Source organism: Hyla sarda, chromosome 6 (assembly GCF_029499605.1).
Source record: "Hyla sarda isolate aHylSar1 chromosome 6, aHylSar1.hap1, whole genome shotgun sequence".
NCBI lineage: Eukaryota > Metazoa > Chordata > Amphibia > Anura > Hylidae > Hyla > Hyla sarda.
In genome coordinates, this window is record NC_079194.1 from 180,309,084 (window position 1) to 180,322,120 (window position 13,037).

General features: G+C 42.2%; 1 protein-coding gene across 2 annotated transcripts in view; it reads right to left on the minus strand.

The window, feature by feature from the left end:
* VPS4A (vacuolar protein sorting 4 homolog A) overlaps positions 1-12,362 on the minus strand; it is a 44,075-nt gene extending 31,713 nt beyond the window's left edge. For both annotated transcript variants that reach the window (XR_008845147.1, XM_056525940.1), the window contains exon 1: positions 12,198-12,362. Coding sequence is in view for 1 of the 2 variants with exons in the window: in XM_056525940.1 (XP_056381915.1) it covers positions 12,198-12,347 (150 nt within the window). In the remaining variant the exon portion in view is untranslated. The remainder of the gene's footprint in view (positions 1-12,197) is intronic.
* Positions 12,363-13,037: the final 675 nt, after the last annotated feature.

The window sequence follows — 13,037 nt, forward strand, 5'->3', positions numbered from 1 at the left end:
GGCTACATAATGTTATGACATAAACGATCATAAGTTTATATGTAATGCAACATTTTTACAAGACATGCATTATTAATAGCATTGTCTTTTTATGGAGGAATACATATTCATTTGCTCTATATTACATTCCAAATTCATTGTTGAAATGTTCCTTTTGTTTAATTCTTTGGATAAACACCATAAAAATCACATTAAACAGGATTATACATAGATCTATCATCAGTGAATTGTTACTCCAGAATATCTGATATAAATGCTCTACCACCACGCTACGCCAATTGTGGTGACATAACATATGTAACATCATACATGTGCTGCAGTTTTTGATTTATCACTGCAAAAAAAATAAAAAAAGGGGCAAGAAAAGCCTAAGAGTGGTCATGTGTGCCAAGCCCGCAACCATCACCCTACTGTCACAACAAGGCATGTGACCTGTACTCACAAGCGATACCCGAGTCATGAGAGTTATATTTAGCAAAACAATGTGATCACATGACACGTACCTTTAACTATGTTTTGGTGCAACCAGAGCACTATGAGGTCAGACTTAACAGGAGAAGCAGGAACAAAAAATTACTATAAGATACTATTCTTTTAGTTCCTACACCCTGAGCACTGTCTATAGATATAACAATATCATAGTACAAGGATCAATACATAGTTCCGTACTGCCCAATAAACTAACCTAACATCTATATCAGACTAGTTAGTGCCACCAAGAGGTCCTTTAAAATAAAAGTAGAAATGACCCTACATTAAATATAACATGAAAAAGTCAAGGGTAATGTCACGAAATGTGAAGGGGCTTAAAAGATATATTTTGTGTAAAACCCTCTTCATGGGGACAGTAAATTATATTACAAATATGCAGTGTATTTAACACTGCAAGTAATCCGTTGCGCATTTTGCTATGAGCAGACACAAAGGGCTTCCCTGCCCCGCTGCAGTCCTGTGTGCGCAGTAAGGCTTGGAGGTGGGCCCAATGCATCATTCATGTCAGCACACTGGAATCGCCTCCAAACCTCACTGCACACACAGGGCTGCTACAGGTAGCCCTGTGTATATGTTCATAGCAAAATGTGGAACGTGCTGCACGGCAGATTTCTCGCTGAGTATGTGCTATGCGTGACCCTACCCGCGAACAGTACTTGCGATATTGAAAATGTGTCTATGTGATCCAGTGTGAACAATGCCGTGGGATGCACCTCGTGCAAGCTAAAAGTAAGAGCGCTGGAATACATCAACATCAAAACCAGTGGAGGAGATATAAAGACATCAAATGCTTCAAGACATTTAGTTACAGTCCATAATAGATAGTCTACTTTTTTCTGTAGAATTTGGGCTATTGAGAAAGTATACAGACCAACTAGAAGAGGTCATGTTTGGAAAACCAATAGAGGACAACTGGATTTTAAGCTTCAATTCTAGTGCTACTGGGACTCAATTTAAATGAGTTATTTTGCATTAATAGTACAATGGGAAGGTTCATTGACACAATGTAGTAAACATGTATCCAAGTGGATATTTCATTGGCATACAATATAAAATCAAGCATATGCACTTTTTGCAGCTTATTCTCGCTTTATAAAAGAACATGCAGTTTAAATTATTATTATTATTATTTTTTTTTTTTTTTTTTAAACCCAACTTCTAGTTTGTAGAGTGGAAAACATACAGGACAATGTTCACACAAGTACAGTATGCATGTGTAGATAATATCTGGTTTGTATGAGTAAAACATATAGAGCAGAGTTCACAAGATTATTGTATGCAGGCTTAGATATACCCATCTGCCGGGAATAGTCCTGACTGGATAGTGATATTCATTATTTATTTACTAGCCATAGTCTGCAGCTTATTGCTGTTTAGTGATAGATACTAAAATTATATCTTGTTGTGCATATAGGTGAAATCCTAGATTTACAAAACGGCAGTGGTGTTAGACTTATGTGTTTGATATTCATTTATTTCTCTTTAAGGGTGCGTTCACACGCCAATAGCGAATTTCCCGCTGCGAGTTACGCTACCATTGATTTAAATGGGTCCGCGGACAGTCCGCAAATCTGACACTATTGCGGACTGTCTGTGGACCCATTCAAATCAATGGTAACGTAACTCGCAGCAGGTTTCCCGCAGGTTCCCTGCTGTCAAGTTAAGAGATTTGTTTTGTGCCACATAAAAACATGCGTTTTTGTGTATGTACAATAGTCACTTAACATTTTTTTATTAATTACATTTTTTTTTATTACAATAAATTAGTATTGGTTACAATTTTAATGTGTTTTTTGCACGTGTAGTACTTCTGTTTATTGTACTGATCTCCCAATGTTGGCAGCCTTAAAATTAAATGAATCATATCACCTCTATGCCATTTTGTTGCATACATTTAGCAGGCTTCCATCTTGGGATAGCATAAGGGTGCGTTCACACGGAGTAAATGAAGAGTAATTCACGCTGAAAAATTTACGGACGTAAAAAATAATTTTTTTCGCGCTGAATTGCTTGCGGAATTGCACGCGGACATGGGGGAGAAGGAAGTGAAGGGTTTTTCAGCCTTTCCCGCGCAAACTGCGCACAAATTCTGCAAAAAATTGCCCGTGAATTGCGCGCGAATTCCGCTCGAAAACGATGTCGGGCGGAATTTTTTTTTACCATTGACTTCAATTGATTTCTGCTAGCGGATTCCGCTTGAAGAATGAACATGCTCTTTCTTCAAGCGGAACGGAATTCAGTGTCGGAAATCTGCTAGCAGATTTTCCGCAGTGTGAACAGGCCAGCGGAAATAACATTAAAGTCAGTGGGCAGAGGAGATGTGAATGAATTTGGAGCGGAGAATTCAAGAGGAATTACTCGAGTAAATTCCTCTTGAAATACTCCGTGTGAACGCACCATGCAGTGTTTCCCAACCAGGGTGCCTCCAGGTGTTGCAAAACTACAACTCCCAGCATGCCTGGACAGCCAAAGGCTGTCCAGGCATGCTGGGAGTTGTAGGTTTGCAACATCTGGAGGCACCCTGGTTGGGACACACTGGTATAATGGCCTTTTAATGGCAGAAACGCATTGACATCACTGGTTTGGGTGTGTAATAGTTTTATCATTGGTGGAATAAAGACTTCTAGCATTTGAATCCTTGATCAGCTGGTTCCTTCTTCTTGGATGTCACACAGTAACAAAACCACTGCTTGGTAACCATCTACTTACAGTTGTGACAAGATACAACAATATAGGCCCAGATTTGATCAAACTGTGAGAAAAAAAAAAATGGAGGGATTTTCCCACAACAACCAATTACAGCTCAGCTAACGAGCTGTGGTAAAGTGAAAGCTGAGCTGTGATTGGTTGCTTTGGGAAAATCATTCAAATTTTCTCTCACACAGTTTGATAAATCTAGATAGTCTTTCTACAATACCTCACCATCCCAATGGCTACAGGTGACCATTTTAACCATGATATACCAGAATCACTGCTGAATTAAAAAGGGGTACTCCCGTGGAAAACTTTTTATTTTTTAAAGGAGTACTCTGGTGCACAGTATTCCTGCTCCATCCTGCCCTGGCTGCAAAAAAGAATGAAAATGAACCATCTCTCACCTTCTTGGGTTCTCGCGGAGCGCCACTACAGCTGATCGGTCCTCCGGTCCATCTTCTTCATACTTCCGTGTGAACGAAGCGTCACATGGCGCTCAGCCTATGGCCGGACTCCGCGATGTTCTGCCTCGGCCCACAATAGGCTGAGCGACATGTGACACAGGGAAGTATGAAGAAGATGGACCGGAGGACCGATCAGCTGTAGTGGCGCTCCGCGGGAACCCAGGAAGGTGAGAGATTGTTCATTTATGCTTTTCTTTTTGGATTTCTCGGATGTCACGACCACAATGCTCTCTGCTGACCTCTGCTGTCCATTTTAGGAAGTGTCCACAGCAGGAGAAAATGCCCATAGCAAACATGCTCTGGACAGTTCCTAAAATGGACAGCAGAGGTCAGCAGAGAGCACTGTGGTCGTGACATCAGAGAAGTCCAAAAAGAAAAGCATTTCCTCTGAAGTATCCAGCCCATAAAATGTATTGGAAGGATTAAAGCGCAACTGTAACCACCGTAGAGGTAGGGAGGTGCAGTTACCATTGTATAGAGAAGAATGTGCAGTAAATGCGGGTGCTTTTACTCACATTCGCTGCGGTCTGTAAAGGAAAATTCGTACTTTATTCTCATGCCGGGCCACAGTCGGATGGGCCGGCCGACTCCCGCAGCGGCACGCCCCCTCTCTGCTCTTAGCATGGAGCGCTGCGCGTCAATCATGCAGGATCAGCAAGATTGACGTGCAGAGCTCCTTGCTAAGAGCAGAGAGGAGGCGTGCCGCTGCGGGAGTCGGCTGGCCCATCCAACTGTGGCCCGGCATGAGAATAAAGTAAGAATTTTCCTTTACAGACCACGGCGAATGTGAGTAAAAGCACCCGCATTTACTGCACATTCTTCTCTATGCAATGGTAACTGCATCTCCCTACCTGTACGGTGGTAACAGTTGCGCTTTAAGATTTTTTTAATGGAAGTTATTTACAAATCTGTTTAACTTTCTGGCACCAGTTGATTTAAAAAAAATATATAAATAAAAAAATAAATAAAGTTTTCCACGGGAGTACCCCTTTAAGGCAGGAGAAACACATTGTATACTGGGTGACTACTGGTGAACAAAAGCATAGCAGCCCAGTCTGCCTACAATCAATGGCACTGACTGACAGTAGGAAAATGGCAGCAGTCCCCTCCTGTTCATCCTCCTATGAATAACAGGCTGATATTTATCATATCCAGGCCATGGTCTGCACCCAGTTATAACAAGCATCAGAAAGAAATCACTACTTCAGATGTGTTGTACATGTAATGTGCTTAACCCCTTAAGAATACAGGGTTTCTGTTTTTCATTTTTCCTCATCACCTTCTAAAAATCATAACGCTTTAAATTTTGCATCTAAAATTCCATATGGCTTTTTTTGCGCCACCAATTCTACTTTGCAGTGACAGTCATTTTACCAAAATATCCACAGCAAAGCGGAAAAAAATTCATTGTGCAACAAAATTTAAGAAAAAAATGCAATTTTGTAACTTTTGGGGGCTTCCGTTTCTACATCTTATCTTTATTCTGTAGGTCCATACGGTTAAAATGATACCCTACTTATATAGGTTTGGTTTTGTATTACTTAAAAAAAAAAAAAAATAACTACATGCAGGAAAATGTTTACGTTTAAAATTGTCTTCTTCTGACCCCTATACATTTTTTTATTTTTCTCCATATAGCGCGGTATGAGGGCTCATTTTTTGCGCCATGATCTGAAGTTTTTATCGGTACCATTTTTGTTTTGATCAGACTTTGATAGCTTTTTATAAATTTTTTTATGGTATACAAAGTGACCAAAAATACCCTATTTAGGACTTTGGAATTTTTTTGGCACGTACGCCATTGACCATGTGGATTGGTTAACAATATATTTTTATCATTTGGACATTTGCGCATGCAGCAATACCATGTTTATTTTTATTTACACAGATTATTATTATTATTATTATTATTATTATTTTTTTTTTTTTTTTTAAGGGAAAAGGAGGGTGATGCAAACTTATTAGGGAAGGGGTTAAATCATCTTTAACTTTTTTTTTTTTTGCAATGTTTTAGCCCCCATAGGGGACTATAACATGCATTATACAGATTGCAGGCACTGATCAATGCATTGCCATAGCATAACATTGATCAGTGTTATCGCCGCTTGACTGCTCCTGCCTGGATCTCAGGCACGGAGCAGTCATTCGGCGATCTGACATAAAGGAGGCAGGTAAGTGATCCTCATTGTGCGTCCTAGCTGATCGGGACACCGTGGTGGTCCCGATTAGTGTCGTGTATGAATATTCGCATTTCGAATTTTAATTTTTATCACGAATATCGCAAATTTTGCGAATATTTTCGCTATATATTCGAAATTACGAATATTCACTTTTTTCCCCGCATATTCCTTCTTTTCACTAGTGGGCCAATTAGAATGATGCAAATACACTTGTCAGGGGTTAACAACAACATATCCCTAGCAACCAATAGTAAAGTTGCCCACCCCCTCACTGTTTTCTTCCTCAAATATGCGAATATTCAGATATGGGAATATAACAAATACGCGAAATTCGCGAATATAGGATGAATATTTGTCTATATATTCGCAAAATATCACAAATTCAAATATGGCCAATGCCGCTCATCACTAGTGCCGATCAGCCCGACTGACCTACCGGGAAGTTTTCACTTTAGACACGGTGATCAATTTGTTTTCTTTCTTATTGTTATTATCTTGCTCTCAAATTTCAGGTCCCTTTGGACCTGATAGATCCTTTGTGAATATGCGTAACACTGTTTGGATGAACAATTATGCTCCACCAGTCAAGGTTATTATGCATGTTCATATGTAAACTCTGACACATCTGATGTCATAATATGTTATATGTTACATTTCTTATGTTTATAAAATCCAATAAAAACATTGTGAAACTAAAGAGTTAATGGCGGACATCTGCCTGAACGTCCATGTCCAGCATTAGCCACGGGTCCTGGCTGCTGATAGCAACCGTGACCGTGTGGGTATGATGCGTGCTCAGCTCCTGAGCTTGCTTCATAACCCTGCCGTGCCGCAGCGCTGTTTATCAACGGCGTTTTGCGGCAGGGGGTTAAACAGATTTGTAAATTACTTCTATTTAAAAATCTGAATCCTTCCAGTACCTAGCTGCTATATGCTACAGAGGGAGTTGTACAGTTCTTTCCAGTCTGACCACAGTGCTCTCTGCTGACTCCTCTGTAAATGTCAGGAACTGTCCGGAGCAGGAGAGCTTTGCTATGGGGTTTTGCTCCTACTTTGGACAGTTCCTGACAGGTAAGAGGTTCAGCAGAGAGCACTGTGGTCAGACTGAAAAGAACAACTCCACTTCCTCTGTAGTATAGAGCAGCTGATAAGTACTGGAAGGATTAAGATATTTTAAATAGAAGTGCTTTACGAATCTGCTTAACTTTAACTGGAGTACACCTTTAAAGGGGTACTCCGGTGCTTACAGATCTTATCCTCTATCCAAAGGATAGGGGAAAAGATGCCTCATCGCTGGAGTCCCGCAGCTGGGGACGCCAGTGATCATGCACGTGGCACCCCGTTTATAATCAGTCCCCAGAGCGTGTTCACTTCGGGACTGATTACCAGCTATCACGCCGCCTCCCATAGGCTTGCATTGAGGGGCGGAGCGTGACGTCACACGGGAGCGGAGGCGTGACGTCACACACCGCCGACCCTGCGGTCGACTGTAATCAGACCCGGAGCGAACACGCTCCGGGGACTGATTACAATCGGGATACCACGTGCATGATCCCGGGGGTCCCCAGCTGCGGGACTCCCTCGATCAGGCATCTTATCCCCTATCCTTTGGATAGGGGATAAGATGTGTAAGCACCGGAAGTACCCCTTTAAATGCTGTGATCGTTGATTTAGGTAATTTACTGTGAGTGACAGCTGCCAATATCAGCACTCACCATCTATGCCAGCGCAGCTCCTTAATATCACACCTTAAATTAATATCATGGGTCTTCTAAGGGTTAAATCTATTCGCAACATTGCTTGTAGGAGTTATCCAGTCTTATAAAAAAAAAAAATCGATTAATATTTGATCACTGGAGGTTTATACTAGATACTAGAAAACAGGGCACTGCTGCACTACCTTGCACCAACACTACTAAAAGTGAAGAAATGTGGGCGTTATTGCTAATGAACATTAAAGAGGCGGAGGTGCCCACACATGCACTTTGGCCCATTTAAACAGCTGATCATAGGAGGGCTGTAAATTGGAACTCCCCTTGATTTCAAGGGACCCTCTTACATTATGAAATGCATACTGATCAGTAGACCACATACACTGCTCAAAAAAATAAAGGGAACACTTAAACGACACAATGTAACTCCAAGTCAATCCCACTTCTGTGAAATCACACTGTCCACTCAGGAAGCAACACTGATTGACAATCAATTTCACATGCTGTTGTGCAAATGGAACAGACAACAGGTGGAATTTATAGGCAATTAGCAAGACACCACCAATAAAGGAGTAGCTCTGCAGGTGGTGATCACAGACCACTTCTCAGTTCCTATGCTTCCTGGCTAATGTTTTGGTCATTTTTTAATTCTGGCGGGGCTTTCATTCTAGTGGTAGCATGAGACGGCGTCTACAACCCACACAAGTGGCAAGAAGGTTTGCTGCGTCTGTGAGCGTAGTGTCCAGAGCATGGAGGCGCTACCAGGAGACAGGCCAATACATCAGGAGACGTGGAGGAGACCGTAGGAGGGCAACAACCCAGCAGCAGGACTGCTACCTCTGCCTTTGTGCAAGGAGGAACACTGCCAGAGCCCTGCAAAATTACCTCCAGCAGGCCACAAATCTGCATGTGTCCACTCAAATGGTCAGTAACAGACTCCATGAGATGGTATGAGAGCCCGACGTCCACAGGTGGGGGTTGTGCTTACAGCCCAACACCGTGCAGGATGTTTGGCATTTGCCAGAGAACACAAAGATTGGCAAATTCGCCACTGGCGCCCTGTGCTCTTCACAGATGAAAGCAGGTTCACACTGAGCACATGTGACAGACATGAGAGTCAATGCCAGACCTCATGTGGCTGGAGTGTGTCAGCAGTTCCTGCAAGAGGAAGGCATTGATGCCATGGACTGACCCGCCCATTCCCCAGACCTGAATCCGATTGGGCACATCTGGGACATCATGTCTCGCTCCATCCACCAACACCACGTTGCACCACAGACTGTCCAGGAGTTGGCAGATGCTTTAGTCCAGGTCTGGGAGGACATCCCTCAGGAGACCATCCGCCACCCCATCAGGAGCATGCCCAGGCATTGTAGGGGGTCATACAGGCACTTGGAGGCCACACACACACTACTGAGCCTCATGTTGACTTGTGTAAAGGACATTACATAAAGTTGGATGAGCCTGTAGTGTGGTTTTCCACATTGATTGTGAGTGTGACTCCATATCCAGACCTCCATGGGTTGATAAATTTGATTTCCATTGATAATTTCTGTGTGATTTTGTTGTCAGCACATTCAACTATGTAAAGACGAAAGTATTTCATAGGATTAGTTCATACATTCAGATCTAGGATGCGTTATCTTAGTGTTCCCTTTATTTTTTTGAATAGTGTACTTATCTGTATTATCAGTATTCCTGCTAAAAACATAATTTTGGTGGGTTTCTTAACCCCTCAGATGCAGTCATCAATACAGATAACAGCATCTGCGGCAATGCGGTACTTTAAATAGATGATCAGATCGCCCGCAGCGCTGCCCTGGGGATCCAATCATCCAGCATGGCGGCCGGAGATCCCATCACCTGGCCGTCTCCCGGGGTCTTTTGCGCCGGTCTGAGATCGAGCAGACTAGAGCAGAAGATCACCAATAATACTGATCAGTGCTGTGTCCTATGCATAGCACCGAAAAGTATTAGCAATCAAATGATTACTATAGATAGTCCCCTATGGAGACATAAAAAGTGAAAAAAAAAATAATAAATTGAAAAACGTAAAAATAAAAAAAAAAGTGAAAAAAAAAAAGTGAAAAATCCCCTCCCCCAATAAAAATTGTCCGTTTTTCACATTTTACCCCCAAAAAGCGTAAATTTTTTTAGAAACATATTTGGTATCACTGCGTGTGTAAATTGAACTTTGAAGAACCTAGAATATGACATATCTTCAGTTGTTTCACACTTTTTTGTGTATATAATTCCACATGTGTTAATTCATAGTTTTAATGTGAATCTACAATTTTCATAGTCATGAAAATAAAGAAAACTCTGAATGAGAAGGTGTGTATGGAAAAATGAAAAAGTTATAGGTGGTCAAAATAGGGCGATTTTAGATTACTGATTTTGTACAAAAAGTTTTAGATTTTTTTTTAAGCGGTACAAAAATATAAAAGTATCTAGCCTTGGGTATCATTTTAATCGTATTGACCCACAGAATAAAGAACACTTCATATTTACCGTAAAGTGTACAGTGTAAAAACAAAAGCCTGCAAAATGTGCAAAATTGTGGTTTTCATTTAAATTTCCTCCCTAAAAATTTTTTTGGGGGGGGTTCGCCGTACATTTTACGGTAAAATGAGGAAATATAAAAGAGTTATGGATTTTAGAAGTCGAGGAGGAAAAAAACAAAAATGCAAAAATAAAAGTGGCCTGGTCCTTAAGGTTAAAATGGGCTTGGACCTTAAGGGGTTAAGGGAGACTTTTAAGCTATGTGTATCCTAAATACTTAATATAGAAAATTAACGTTGGATCGGTATTTGATTCTTTGGCACTTGAACGTCGAGTTCCATCCATATTCGAGAGCGCATACGTGTTCTGAATTGCCACTATCCCATAGTTATATGGCTTTTATATACCACTCAGACGCATAAGGGTATATATATATATATATATATATATATATATATATATATATATACAGTGGTCCCTCAAGTTACAATATTAATCGGTTCCAGGACGACTATTGTATGTTTGTATGTTGAGACCAGAACTCTATGGAAACCTGGTAATTGATTCTGAAGCCACCAAAATGTCATCCAAAAATAGGAAAGATTAAAAAATAAATAAACTAATACCGATAAGCAAATCCTTACATATAAAAGTAAGAAAGATCTGCTGGGAGCTGTAATCTCTGTCTATGTAGAGGACAGGAGCTTCTTCAGGGTCCTGTACAGTACACGCAATGTCCTAAAAAAGTAACATCACCTGGTGTCCAAAGAAGTAGCTAACCCTGGCACAGATTAAAGGAGTACTCTGGTCCAGGCTACTCCTGCTCCGGGCTGCAAAAAAAATGAAAATGAACCATCTCTCACCTTCCTGGGTTCCCGCCTATCGCCCGCCGCCGCAATGTTCTGCCTCAGCCCATAATAGGCTGAGCACCATCTGACGCTTCGTTACACACGGCAGTATGAAGAAGATGGACCGGAGGACCGATCAGCTGTAGTGGCGCTCCGCGGGAACCCAGGAAGGTGAGAGATTGTTTTTTTTTTGTGCAGCCCGGGCAGGAGTACTCTGCACCAGAGTACTCCTTTAAGAGTAGTACAGAACATGTAATACCTCCCTGTACTGTAGGGGGCGCTACCAGACAGACAGTCAGTGCGTACGCTTCAGTAATACAGGTGTTTTACCAGTGAATGCCCATTCTGATTGGTCGGCTCTTCCAGCCATTGACAGGTTTATCAGATCTGGACTGTCTGTAGCATTGTATGTTGAGTCTGGTTTCAAGTTACAATGGTCCAGAAAAGACCATTATATGTGGAGACTATTGTATGTTGAGGGATCGCTTACATGTTGGTTCTTCTGTGTGGACTACACCAATTGTTTTCAATGTGAATCATACTTGTAGTCATGTGTTTTTGTCGGTAACTACCTAATAGTGCTTTTTTTGTAGGATATACTTTTTGTTGCAAGCAGCAGTCTCCAAAGTCCGGTCCTCCAGCTGTTGCCAAACTACAATTCCCAGCATGGCCGGACAGCCGTTGGCTGTCCGGGCATGCTGGGAGTTGTAGTTTGGCAACAGCTGGAGAGTCACACTTTGGAGACCACTGTAAAGCAAGTACACAGGACTACAGGTCAGGCTACATGACAGTTTGGCTCCTAGGAAGACATTGAGCAGCACTAATAGAATAAACCACTCATGAATGTGCTGACAAATTCTCCCCCATACACCAGGGCAGTGTTTCTCAATCTATGGCTCCCCAGTTGTAGCGAAACTACAAGTCCCAGCATGCCCAGCAGGCCTGGGCTGTCAAGGCATGCTGGGAGTTGTAGTTGCACATCATCTGGAGAAGAGGTTGGGAACAGTGCTGTAGGCTCCAGATGACACTAGTGACCCCACATACCAATAGACCTAAATTGCCACAATAGGGTTTCTTACAACCGGCTGCAAGTGGGCGACTGACGACCTCGCATTTACCGGGACTTGTGGGTAAAGGTCAGTCCATCTTCCCGGGGAGCCTCTAGTGCCCGGTACCCGAAGTGTTTCCCGTCTCCTCCCCGCCCTTATTTCCCTCAGCCCCCCGCCCCTACCAGGGGATATAGAGTCACCCACATATTTGTCACCTTTCTACCCCACAGACTTCCTCTCCGCCTTCCGCCATTACCTGCAGTGTTGACGTTGTCATCTCATCTCCCGGTGTCTCAAGGGTTTCTCTGGATTCCGGGGCCTGACACTTCACCGGAACCAGAAGTGACGTATAGTCGAAACCATTAAGACAGCGCCGTACGAAACCGGAAGCAGCTGTGGAGGTCATGTGATCTACGATGCGAGATTACTGCAGCAGTCGCCTTGGCAACCGTGACGCCGCCAGAGAATATTTCCCAGCATTCTTCTCCAATCTGAATGTTCCATTCGAAGTAGTGGGATTTTCTCACACTGTATACGGCTATGTAAAGAATGAAGGCGTGTATACAGACACCACTGTGATGCTTAACCCCTTGGGGACCAAGCCCATTTTGACCTTAACCCCTTAAGGACTCAGCGTTTTTCCGTTTTTGCATTTTCATTTTTTCCTCATCACCTTCTAAAAATCATAACGCTTTCAATTTTGCACCTAAAAATCCATATGATGGCTTATTTTTTGCGCCACCAATTCTACTTTGCAGTGACATTAGTAATGCGCTATTTTGGACTTTGGAATTTTTTTTTGCAGGTACGCCATTGACCGTGCGGTTTAATTAATGATATCATTTTATAGTTCAGACATTCACATATGTTAATTTTTATTTACAGTTTTTTTTATGGGAAAAGGGGGGTGATTCAAACTTTTATTGGGGAAGGGGTTAAATGACCTTTGTTAACTTTTTTTTGCAGTGTTATAGGTCCCATAGGGACCTATAGCACTGCACACACACTGATCTCCTATGCTGATCCCTGCAAAGCCATAGCTTTGCACAGATCAGTGAGATAGGGGCTTGATTGATCAAGCCTGTAGCGCAGGCTT